The sequence below is a fragment of the Sus scrofa genome, chromosome 13 (assembly GCF_000003025.6).
Source record: "Sus scrofa isolate TJ Tabasco breed Duroc chromosome 13, Sscrofa11.1, whole genome shotgun sequence".
Lineage (NCBI taxonomy): Eukaryota > Metazoa > Chordata > Mammalia > Artiodactyla > Suidae > Sus > Sus scrofa.
In genome coordinates, this window is record NC_010455.5 from 161,899,009 (window position 1) to 161,911,076 (window position 12,068).

At 34.3% G+C, this 12,068-nt stretch overlaps 1 protein-coding gene across 1 annotated transcript; it reads right to left on the bottom strand.

The window, feature by feature from the left end:
* Nucleotides 10,620–11,850, bottom strand: LOC100514252 (olfactory receptor 5AC1-like). The gene has a single exon (XM_003132723.2). It carries the CDS (start codon nt 11,707–11,709, stop codon nt 10,786–10,788), a length of 924 nt encoding a protein of 307 aa, XP_003132771.2. The 5' UTR covers nt 11,710–11,850; the 3' UTR covers nt 10,620–10,785.

The following is a 12,068-nucleotide window of genomic DNA, read 5'->3' on the forward strand; positions in this document are numbered from 1 at the left end:
CTGTAGATCAGCTGACATTACACAGAGCAAAATAATTGTCCATTTGAGCCTGGCCAAACCTCAGAATTGTGAGAGTTAACAACTTGATTGTTGATAGGTCACTAAATGTTGATCACTTTTTATGCATAAAGAAATAATACAACCATTAAGAAAAGTCATGAGAACAGCATGAGGAAAACTAAAGTAAAAAGACTTAAAAATAATCAGAGAAAAATAATTGATATAGCTGATGTGCAAGTAAAATCCAACATATATATAATGAATCCCTGAAGAAAAAATAAATCAGTATAAAATTATGAAAATTATAATCTGAGAAAATGTTTCAGAATAAATATACGTTAATCTATATAAGTCCATTGTGTACTTTGTAAAATAATGGAAATAATCAACTTGAGACATATTATATTAAAATTATTACATTTGGAGTTCCCTGGTGGCCTAGCAGTTAAAGATCTTGCATTGTCACTGCTGTGGTGTGGGTTTGATCTCTGACCTGGGAACTTCTGAGTGTTGTGGGCATGGCCAAAATAAAAGTATCAAATTTCAAAATAAAATACTCTCTGGACATCTAGATCAAGGAAAGGAAAACAATTTGGCATCACATTTTTTCAATGGCAACATATATCCAGACATATTCAGTGGAGAAATATTTATAGAAATTCAGAAAAAGGAATTTGCAATGGTTTATAATTATAACCTTATTTTTCTTTCTGTCTCTAGTCTTTCCCTATTTTTAATCTGCTTTTATGCTTCCACCAAAATTAAATCTTCGAAATGTATTTTTTATCTTGCTCATTACCTTTCATAGGTACCCATTTATCTACAATAAAGTCCAACCCATTAGCATGAAATAAATGGTTTTGCATCATCCAATCCCTGCTTACACCCCATTCCCCTATCACCTAATAACTTAGAGCATAATCTTTATGTATTATACTCCCTTATCCTGGAATGAGTGCCTTGTGACTCCCACTGATTCTGTCAGGAATCTAATCTTGCATCAGTGAAATCTCTTCTTGAAAGTTGTCTTTGATTCTCTTCCATCATTATCATACTGCTGAGCAATGTTTCATATTTCTGCCTCAACACCTTGTACTAACTTCCTTTTTCTTTCTTTATCCCTTTTTACTGCACTATAGTTGATTCACAATATTGTGTTAGTTTTAGGTGTACAGTAAAGTGATTTGTTTATTTAGTTATAGTCTTTTTTTCAGTTACATATGATTTTTTATTCTATGATTTTTATTTTTCCCTTATAGTTGATTTATAGTGTTTTGTCAATTTCTACCATAGAGCAAAGTGACCCAGTCATATATGTGTGTGTGTGTGTGTGTATACACTTATATTTATATTTGTATATATGTTCTTTTTCTCACATTGTCCTTCCATCACAAGTGACTGGATATAATTCCCTGTGCTATACAGCAGCATTTCATTGCTCTTCCACTCCAAAAGCAATAGTTTGCATCGGTTAACCCCAGACTCCCAGTCCATCCCACTCCCTCTTGGCAACCACAAGGCTCCTCTCCAAGTCCATGAGTTTCTCTCTGTGGAAAGATTCATTTATACTATCATTCTTTTTTAATTATTTTTCACTCTAATTTATTATAAGATATTGAATATCGTTCCCTGTGCTATACAGTAAATCCTTGCTGCTTATTTTATATATGGTAATTTGAATCTGTTAATCCTATAGCCCCAATTTCTCCTTCTCCCTCCACTCCACCTTTGGTAACCCTAAGTTTATCTCCTATATCTGTGATTCTGTTTATGTTTTGTAACTAAGTTCAAATTTACTACTTTTTAGATTTCACGTGTAAGTTGTATAATATTTGTCTTTCTCCATCTGGCTTACTTCATTTAGTATGATAATATCTAGGTCCAACTCTATTGCTGAAAATGGCATTATTTCATTTTTATGATAAGTAATATTCCATTATACATACCTACACCTTCTCTATCCATTTGTTTGTTGAGGAACACTTAGATTGCTTCTATGTCGTGGCTATTATATGTAGTGCTGCTATGAACATTGTAGTACAATACTTTTTTGAATTAGAGCTTTTATCTTTTCCAGATATATGAATAGGAGTGTGATTGCTGGATCATATGGCAACTCTTTCTTAAGGAACCTCCGTACTGTTTTCCAAAGTGGCTGCACCAATTTATATTCTCACCAACAGTGTAGGAGGTCCTTTCCCTTCACACTCTCTCCAGCATATTTTTATTTGTAGACTTCTTTATCCTGGCCCTTCTGACCAGTGTGAGGTGATATATATTGTATTTTTGAGTGTACTTCTTTGATATCACTTTCATTCTCTATCACAGTCAACATGTTGACAAATCTATTTCCTTCTTTAGATTGTGAATTCCTTGAAAAGAATAATCATGATTAAGTTTATCTATGAGATGTTTAATAAGCTTTCTTGAAAAGCAATGTGTGAATGATTGAATGAACTAATAAATTGGCTGGCATAAGTAATAAAAATTAAGGCCCAAAGTAAACTAACAGCTTTTGGGATGATCAAACTTCTTAGGATTCTAATGGGCACAATTTAGAAATTAAGAAAGATGTAGAAGGCTTTCCATTTGAGGATAAAGGAGTGACAGGAGAAAAGTCATAGAAGAAGGTAAATTACATATTTAATGCAGGAATACAGAATATTTGTTTGGTTACTTTATGGATCTCCACACAAAGCTAAGGAATGTAGACTCTATCAGGTAGCCAGAAAAAGAAGTACTAGAAGATTAATGAGCGATATGAAATGACAAAAAGTAGTATCTTGTATTTCTATTTTCCTCAGTTAAAAAGTAATTTCTAAAAGTGCTAGTCCCATAACATTTCTATATATTTTCAAGTATACAGCTAGAACCTGGAACAAAATATATGAAACATAGGAAACTGTTTTTTTCAAACAGCAGGAAATAGGCAGACAGAACTGCTGTGACCCAAAAAATATTCAGTGAACTCTTTAATATTTTATTAAATGCTAGTTTAGATGTTGCTGTGAAAGTATTTTTGTACATGTAATCAACACATTTAATTAGCTGACTTTACATGAAGGAGATTACTCTCAATAATGTACACAAGCCTTATATAATCATTTGAAACACTTGATAATAAAGACAGAGGATTCCCCAAGAAGAGGGAATTCTACCTCAAGACTGTAGTATGGAAGTAGTCTATTTCCATACTACAGCCTGTTTCCAGCCTACCAGCCTTTCAACCTAGATTTCAGACTTGCCAGTCCACACAATCATGTGAGCCAATTTCTTTAAATAAATATGTTGGCTCTTTGGAGAACTCTGACATATATATATGGTCTGCTGAAAATTTTCAAAGACTATCAGTGTAATTCAATGGCTGAAGACATAGTCTTTTCAAAAAATAGGCTGGAATAACTGGATATCTATATGAAGAAAAATGAACCTCAACTCTTAACATCTCATACACAAAAAGTAAAATTGAATAACTCTTAGAGCTAAATGTTAAAACTAATACTATGAAACTTCTAGAATAAAACACAGGACAAGATTTCTCTGATCTTAGGCTAGCCACATGTTTCTCAGATAAAATAATAATAATAATAATAATATGTAGTGACCATAAAAAAATTATATGGGAATTCAACAAAAAATATTAACTGGAATGAAATATTAATTATGGATCAATAATGGTAACTTACATGTGGTTCATTAAGCATTATTTTAATCTCATTTCTGCACTTGATGCTGAAATAAAGAATTTGTTGATTCACAGAACTAAATTGAGAATTATCTAGGTATTAACCCTCTGCATAAAATATACTTAGGAAATTGTCCTTAAACTCTTAGTTCATGCAATATATGTGGAAATGGAATGACCAGAGGGAAAAGTATATTTATCTTTGGAAAATTAAACTTACAGTTAGGTGAATGCTTGTATTGAATATCTATGAAAATCTCAAGTAATAGTGGATAATGAGAGGAAAGGATGTATAAGTCCTGGTGATTGTTAGTTTTAGTACATCTATTTTTATCCATCAAATGGTATTTAAACTGTCATGTTAAAAAGTATAAGAATACATATCAAATTATGCCAAATGAACCAAAAATATACAATACAAAATATACAATCTCTACAGTGAATAGTGTTAGGATAGCTGAACAGTCATACACAAATGAGTGAAATTGGACCACTATCTTATAATATACACAAAAATTAGCTCAAAATAGACTAAGGACTTGAATGTAAGATCTGAAACCATGAAATTTCTAGAATAAAACATTGGAGTTAAGCTCTTTGACATCAATCTTAGCAAATGCTTTTTGGATTTGACAATAAAAGCATAAGCAATAAAAGCAAAAATGAACAAGTGATACTATATCAAACTGATTATCTTATGCATAGAAAAGGAAACCAACAAGAAAATGAAAAAGCAACATACCAAATGGAAAAAGATATTTGTAAATTATATATCTGGTAAGAGATTAATATCCAAAATATAAAAGGAACTCATACAACTCAATAGCAAAAAACAAATCTGATTTTAAAAGGGGCAAAGAACCTGAAAAGACATTTTTCCAAAGAAGACACAAATGGCTAGCAGGTACATAAAAAGTGTTCAACATCACTAATCATCAGGAAAATGCAAATCAAAACCATGATGAGATGTCACCTCACACCTTTTAGAATGACTATTACCAAAAAAGCCCCAATAAATAATAAGTGTTGGTGAGGACCTGGCAATATAAATTGGTGCAGCCTCTATGGAAAATAGTATGGAAGTTTCTCAGAAAAATCAAAAATAGAACTACCATTTAATCCAGCAGTTCCACTTCTAAGTATTTATCCAAATGGAACCACTATCCCAAAGAAATAGCTGTACCTCTATGTTTATTACAGCACTATTTACAGTAGCCAAGATATGGAAATAATAAGTGCATATATACCACAATGTCCTTATAGATATATTGTGATATATATGTACAGTGGAATAGTATTCAGCCATAAACAGAAAGAAATAATGCCATTTGTGACAACATGGATGGACCATGATGGTATTATGCTAAGTGAAATAAGTCAGAGAAAGAGAAGTATGAGCTCACTTATATATGGAATTTAAGAAAATTAAAAAAAGAACCAAACAAAAACAAAAATAAGCTCATAGAAAGGGAGAACAGATTGTGATTGCCAGAGGTGAGGTTTTTGGGTTGAGCAAAATAAATGAAAGTGGTCAAAATGTACAAATTTCCAGTTATAGAATGAATAAGTCCTGGGGAGGTAATGCACACCTTTGTAACTACAGTTAACAATACTGTATTGTATATTTGAAAGTTGCTAAGAGAGTAGATCTTAAAAGCTGTCATCGCAAGAAAAAAAAACTTGTAACTGTGTGTGGTGATGGATGTTAAGTAAAATTATTGTGGTAACCATTTCTCAATACACACTTAAATCATTATTGTGTACCCCTAAAACTAATATTATATGTTAGTTATATCTCAAAAAAGGAGGTAGGTCTCAAGTAAATTTTTTAAGTATAAGAAGATCTCCCATCTCTGTATCTGAGAAAACTGACAAAGGTGTTTCCCACTTTATTAACTATATTCAAATAAAGATATTTATCTAATCAAGCCAGAAAATCCTCTATGCCATTATTACATCTGATTTTTATTATCAAGTGTTTAAATTATCCATTCAAGTTCTTAATTAAACTGCTGTTTTCTGGGTTATGAGTAATATGATAATATCCATACGGTGTTAAGTTTCTTAGTCCAATTTATTACATGAGCTACAGTGAAATGTGCATTTAGCCCAATGACATATAGCCTATGGGACAAATTTTACACATACCCACTCATTGAACCTTCTGTGGCCTCAGTCACAGGGTAAGTGAATCCCAAAGTTCAACAAATAATTTTTACAGTCAACATTCATTTCAGTGAGGTCCTACTGTGTGGCACAGGGAACTATATCCGATCTCTTAGGAAAGAACATGATGGAAGATGATACGAGGGAAAAAAATGATTATGTGTGTGTGTGAGATAAAGAGAGCGACTGGGTCACTTTGTTTTGCAGCAGAAATTGTTATAACATTGTAAATCAACTATACTTTAATTTAAAAATAAATAAAAATTAAAGGCTCTTTTCAAGCTGCCAGATACAACTACTAAGTGTCCTGTACACTAGCCTTATCATGCCCATTGGGTCTATTTGCTCTTGCCTTCTTCAGCTAATATGTTATCCTTGGTCTGCAAGGTAAAGGGCTACAGATTTCCAAAATGCATCTTGTCTCATTTCTGGATCATCTGTAAATGAACCAGGTAGCTTGCTTTTCTTTATCAGGTGAACACTCATATAAAGTCCAGACCATTTACCGTAAGGAGCTAGGACTGGTATCTCCTTGGGGTGTCCAATATTTAATCTCAGTAACAGAGTTATAACTTGGTCATGAATACAAAAATAAGTAATACTTCCTCCAGAGCAACCACTAGTGGATACTCCTGTGTATATGCGTCCCGTTTAGTCAATGAGCTCTGTGTGTTACCTCATTTTGGGGACCATTCCTCTGGCCTTGTTCATATGCAGTGGTTATCTCAGATTTTTAAATTATCTGCTATCTTTCCCTGGAGGGAACTACTTCCACCAGATCCCAATAACAGACCTGCATTTTGTTTTCCAAAGTGTTCTTTCTTGCTGCACACCAAGTAATTTAAATCCTAAAACCCCTTAAGAATGCCACTGTCTGATAATGTTGGTATTTGCCAGAGACTCCAATCTTCCTACAACTACATAGCAGATATATTTAAAATAATTTATGACTTAGAATGGTAAGCTTCCAAAAAGACTGAGTTCAACTTATATCTCTAATTTTTTTCTCAACTCCATTAAAATTCAGATTTCTGGAGTTCCCATTATGGTGCAGTGGTTAACGAATCCGACTAGGAACCATGAGGTTGCGGGTTTGATCCCTGGGCTTGCTCAGTGGGTTAACCATCTGGCACTGCCATGAGCTGTGGTGTAGGTTGCAGACACAGCTTTGATTCGTGTTGCTGTGGCTCTGGAATAGGCTGGTGGCCTCAGCTCCAATTGGACCCCTAGCCTGGGAATCTCCATATGCTGTGGGAGCGGCCCAAGAAAAGGCAAAAAAAAAAAAAAAAACAACAAAAAAATTCAGATTTCTTTTTTATTTTCATTTATTTATATGCATTTTTTTTGTACTGTACAGTCTGGTGACCCAGTTACACATACATGTATACATTATTTTTTCTCACATTACATGTTCCATCATAAGTGACTAGATAAGAGTTCCCAGTGCTATACAGCAGGATCCCATTGCTAATTTGAGTAACACAGTATAGGGCTTAATAAAATGCTCAAGTGCAATAAATACACTCACCAACAGGAAAATAGCTCTTTCTTTACCTAGATAGTCTTCAAAGATAGTAATTTATTCCATACTATTTGTAGAACGTATACTGTTGTCCCAATTCAAGATATTCCCCCCAATTTTATGGATTAGGCAAGGCCCTATATTTTAGATGAATAAAAAACTAGCCATTTTGAATTAGTCATAAATACTACAGTTTTCAATTCCTCTTAGGTGTCTTCCTCCTCTGAAAGATAAATTACCACAATATTTTCAACGTAATAAACTATGGATTTCCCTCTTCTAGGGATCAAATCTGTATCTTCTCTAACTGAGGTATATGATTACACAGAAGTGATTAACTATTCAAACATGTGTTGAAGACTGCAAAATTAAAAAAAATTGTTTGACTTTTCTTCTGAAATTGGAATAAAAACATAAATCCTTGGCCAAGTCTATAGTAGTATACAAGACACCTTTACTTCAGTTGTACTGCTTTTTTTTTTGGCCTTTTTTTGTCTTTTTAGGGATGTACCCATGGTATATGGAGGTTCCTAGGCTAGGGGTCAAATCAGAGCTGTAGCTACTGGCCAAGGCACTGCCATAGCAATGCAGGATCCAAGCCATATCTGTGACCTACACCACTGCTTATGGCAACACCAGATCCTTAACCCAATGAGTGAGGCCTCAAAAAACTTCCACTACCTCAAACCAAAGATTAGTTTTTAGCTATCCTAGTACCAAAATCTCAGAAGATCCTCCCTACCCATCCTTCACCACAAGGGCCATGTAATAAGACCACTCTAGGAGAATTCAAATATAGAATGAGAACCAAATTCACAAGATGCAGTAGGCATTCCCAGTGTTTATTTAACCAGGTTTATTACCCAAATTGACTTAGCTTTATGCAAAAAATATCAAACAAGTAAAGCAGCAGAGTATATAGCAGCAACATGACAGAGGCCTTGCATATCCAGATACAGTTTCCAAAGTCTCATTCACTGAATGCAGACTGATCTAAGTACAGATTACTCAACACGGGGAAGGTGCAGGGAAGGTGTCAGTTCTCTCAGCTTAAATAATTTCCTTGTCATTCAACACTTAGAAAGATATATACCTCACATTCACCTTTTGGTGCACTTGCATTCCATAGAATATGGGATGTACTATAAATAGCCTTGAGATATTTGACATACAATATACTTTTGAACATTTCAGAACATAATCAGTTCATATCAACTCCAGATAGAATCTAATATATCCCAAGGTCCTGGAGTTGACCTTGCAAAATTGTATAAATGTCAATTCCTCAAGAGGCCCTCAAACTGGAGGAAAATACTAAAGTTCAACTTAAACCTTTATTTTCAAAGTAATATGTACAATAGCTGGGATATTGTTGAAGATAATCCTGATAAAATCATGTATTGTGCAATTGCAAAGATATTACAAGATTTCATAACACATACAGTAGTTCCCCCTTATCCATGATTTTGCTTTCCAGTTTCTGTTACCCAAGGTCAACAATGGTCCAAAAATATTAAATGGAAAATTCCAGAAATAAGCAATTCATAAGTTTTAAATTGTACACCATTTTGAGTACTGTGATGAAATTTCATGCCATCCCACTCCATTCTGCCTGGGATGTAAACTGTCCTTTTGTCTGGCATACATGCTATATATTTTACCTGCCCTTGATCACTTAGTAGTTATCTGGGTTGTCAGATTGACTGCTGCAGTATCACAGAGTTTATGTTCAAGTCACCTTCATTTTACTTAATAATGGCCTCAAAGCACAAGGGTAGTAATGCTGGCAAGTTGGATTTTTCAAAGAAAAACCATAGTGCTTCCTTTATGAGAAAAGATGAAAGTTCTCAATAGGAAAGAAAAAAATCGTATCCTGAGGTTGGTAAGATCTACGATAAGAACAAATATTCTACCAGTGAAATTGTGAAGAAAGAAAAAAAAATTGGAGTTCCTGTTGTGGTACAGGGTAAACTTATCCTACTAATATCCATGAGGATGGAGATTTGATCCCTGGCCTTGATTAGTGGGTCAGGATCCAGCATTGCTGTGAGCTGTGGTGCAGGTTGCAGACACGACTCAGATCTCATGTTGCTGTGGCTGTAGTGTAAACCAGCAGCTGTAGCTCCGATTTGAGCCCTAGTTTGGGAATTTCCATATGCCATGGATAGGAGCCTAAAAAACAAATAAGTAAATAAATATTTTTAATATATTTTAAAAAGAAAAAGAATCGTGTGCTAGTTTTGCTGTTGCACCTCAAACTGCAAAAGTTACAGCCACAGTGTGTGATAAGTACTTGGTTTAGATGGAAAGCACATTAAAGTTGTGGGTAGAAAACAGTAATGGAAAACAGGGTTCAATGCTATCAGCAATTTCAGGCATCCCCTGGGGGTCTTGAACATATTCCCCACAGATAATGGGAGACTACCATGGTTAGCTTTGCAAATACTTCAAGTAAAATATGCTGTGCCAAGTACATTAGTTACACATACATAAGTGATCTTTAAAAACATGTAAGGTTTACTTTTAAAGGACTAATAGTAAATTATAGAGAAAAGATTTTTCTTAACAAGGAAATTAAAATGTTGACCAGTCTTAGTTTGCAAAATGAGCTGCAAAGACTGATATTACTCCTGCTTTCATTCCCAGTCAGCTCCTGCTAAAAGTGATAGACTAGTAATGCAATCAAGGACAATCTCTGAAATTGCTTTTTATTGAACTAAAATATCCCTAAATTTCTGTTATTGAATATCATGCTACATGCAAGAGCCATGATTAAAATAGTTCATGGAGTTAAAAATTTGAGCTGGGGTTGATTTTGATGCTCCACTCTTTAACTCATGCCAGCTTCCATTTTTCTTCTTGAGATCCACCAAATTTTTAGAATTTTTTACCTTTTCCTAACTTTCACCACTAAATAATATTTCTTCCAGGAATATATTTGGTCAAGAAGCAGAGTTTTATTTTTACTAGTCTACTGGAATTGCTGTGTGAGGCAGAGAACAGTGAAGCCTTATTATCTGGCAGGTCTGGAGCAGTGAGCTGCGCTCACTCAGGAAACAAGTGAATAACCCTATATGCCAGCCTCACTTATAGCTATTTCCCAGTAAAATTTTCAATTGCTATCTAGAGTTTTTAAAGTTCCCGGGAGAGCAGCTAATTGGCAAAAGCTAAATGCTTAGGTAAAAATGGAGCACGATGTTTATAAATGAGCTAGTTATAGGTAAGTTTACCAAACTTTCCCCCATATCCAAGTAAACATAATAGGAAGCTGGGGTCCTTCACACAGAGCTCATTGGCCAACCTGACCAGTAGACCACTAAATAAATGGCTGAGTCAAGCTAATATTTGGGACATGAGATTTTTTTCAACTGACAGTAAAGAAGAAACAGTTTGAAAACTGTCTAGCAACTATTTATTTCTTCAATTTTCTTCTCAAGGCACCTATAACCTCTTTGTTCCTCAGGCTATAAATAAAAGGATTTAGTAAAGGAATTATTATTGTGTAAAATAAAGAATATATTTTGCCATGACCTTCAGAGGGACCAGACGCAGGACGCACATACATGAAGAAGAGAGTTCCATAGAACAAGGAAACAGAGAGCAGGTGGGCACTGCACGTGGTAAAGGCTTTGCTCCTGCCCTTTTCAGACTTATTTTTCAGGATGGCAAAAAGGACACCAGTATAAGAGACTATTATGGCTATAAAAGTGAAGACTTGTATAAAGGCTGAAAAGATGAAAGCCAAAAGTATATTAACTGTAGGATCAGTGCAAGAAATTTTGAAGACTTGTAAAATTTCACAGTAGAAATGATGTATTATGTTGGACCTGCAGAAACTTAATCTAAATAAAAATCCTATGTGAATTGCTGAATGTAGAAAACCAGTGAAATATGAAACACCTATAAACTGAATGCAGAGTCTAGTAGATATCACCACTGGATAAAGCAAGGGGTTGCATATGGCTACATAGCGGTCATAGGCCATCACCACCAGGAGGAAACATTCTGTGGTGGCACTGAAACCAAAAAAATAAAACTGGGCCATACAGTCAGAGAGAGGTATCAAATGACTATTTGATAAAAAATTTATAAGCATCTTGGGAGTCACAGAGGATGAAGAACAAGCATCTGCAAAGGCTAAACTGCCCAGGAATAAGTACATGGGGGTGTGAAGATGGGGGTCCTTCCAGATAAGAAAAATCAGTCCAAGGTTGCCCAACATGGTGGTGAGGTAGATGACCAAGAACACCAGGAACAGGGGGATCTGCCACCCCAGAAGATCTGTAAGTCCTATGAGGACAAACTCAGTCACCAGTGTCTTATTTTCTTCTTCCATACCCAACTGGCTAATCACTACAATGAAAGAATAAATGAGCAAATATTCATAAAAGTATCATAAACCAGTGATTTTTATGTATCTAACATATTCATAAGAGGTTCTTTTCATTTAATTAGTAGTTAAAAATTTTTACCTTTATTTCTCTTTTATATGCATTCAATATTACCCATAACAAAAAGTTTTAAAATGATACTCACCTAAAGTTACTGGTAAATTTAATGCAAGTTCTTTTAAATCTAACATGGGTTAGATACATTTTTTAAAATGTATATGCTCATGTTAAAATTCATATGGAAGAAAATAATTTTCCAAGATTTCCCAGGAAAAATATAAATATTATGATGAGCCAGGAATAA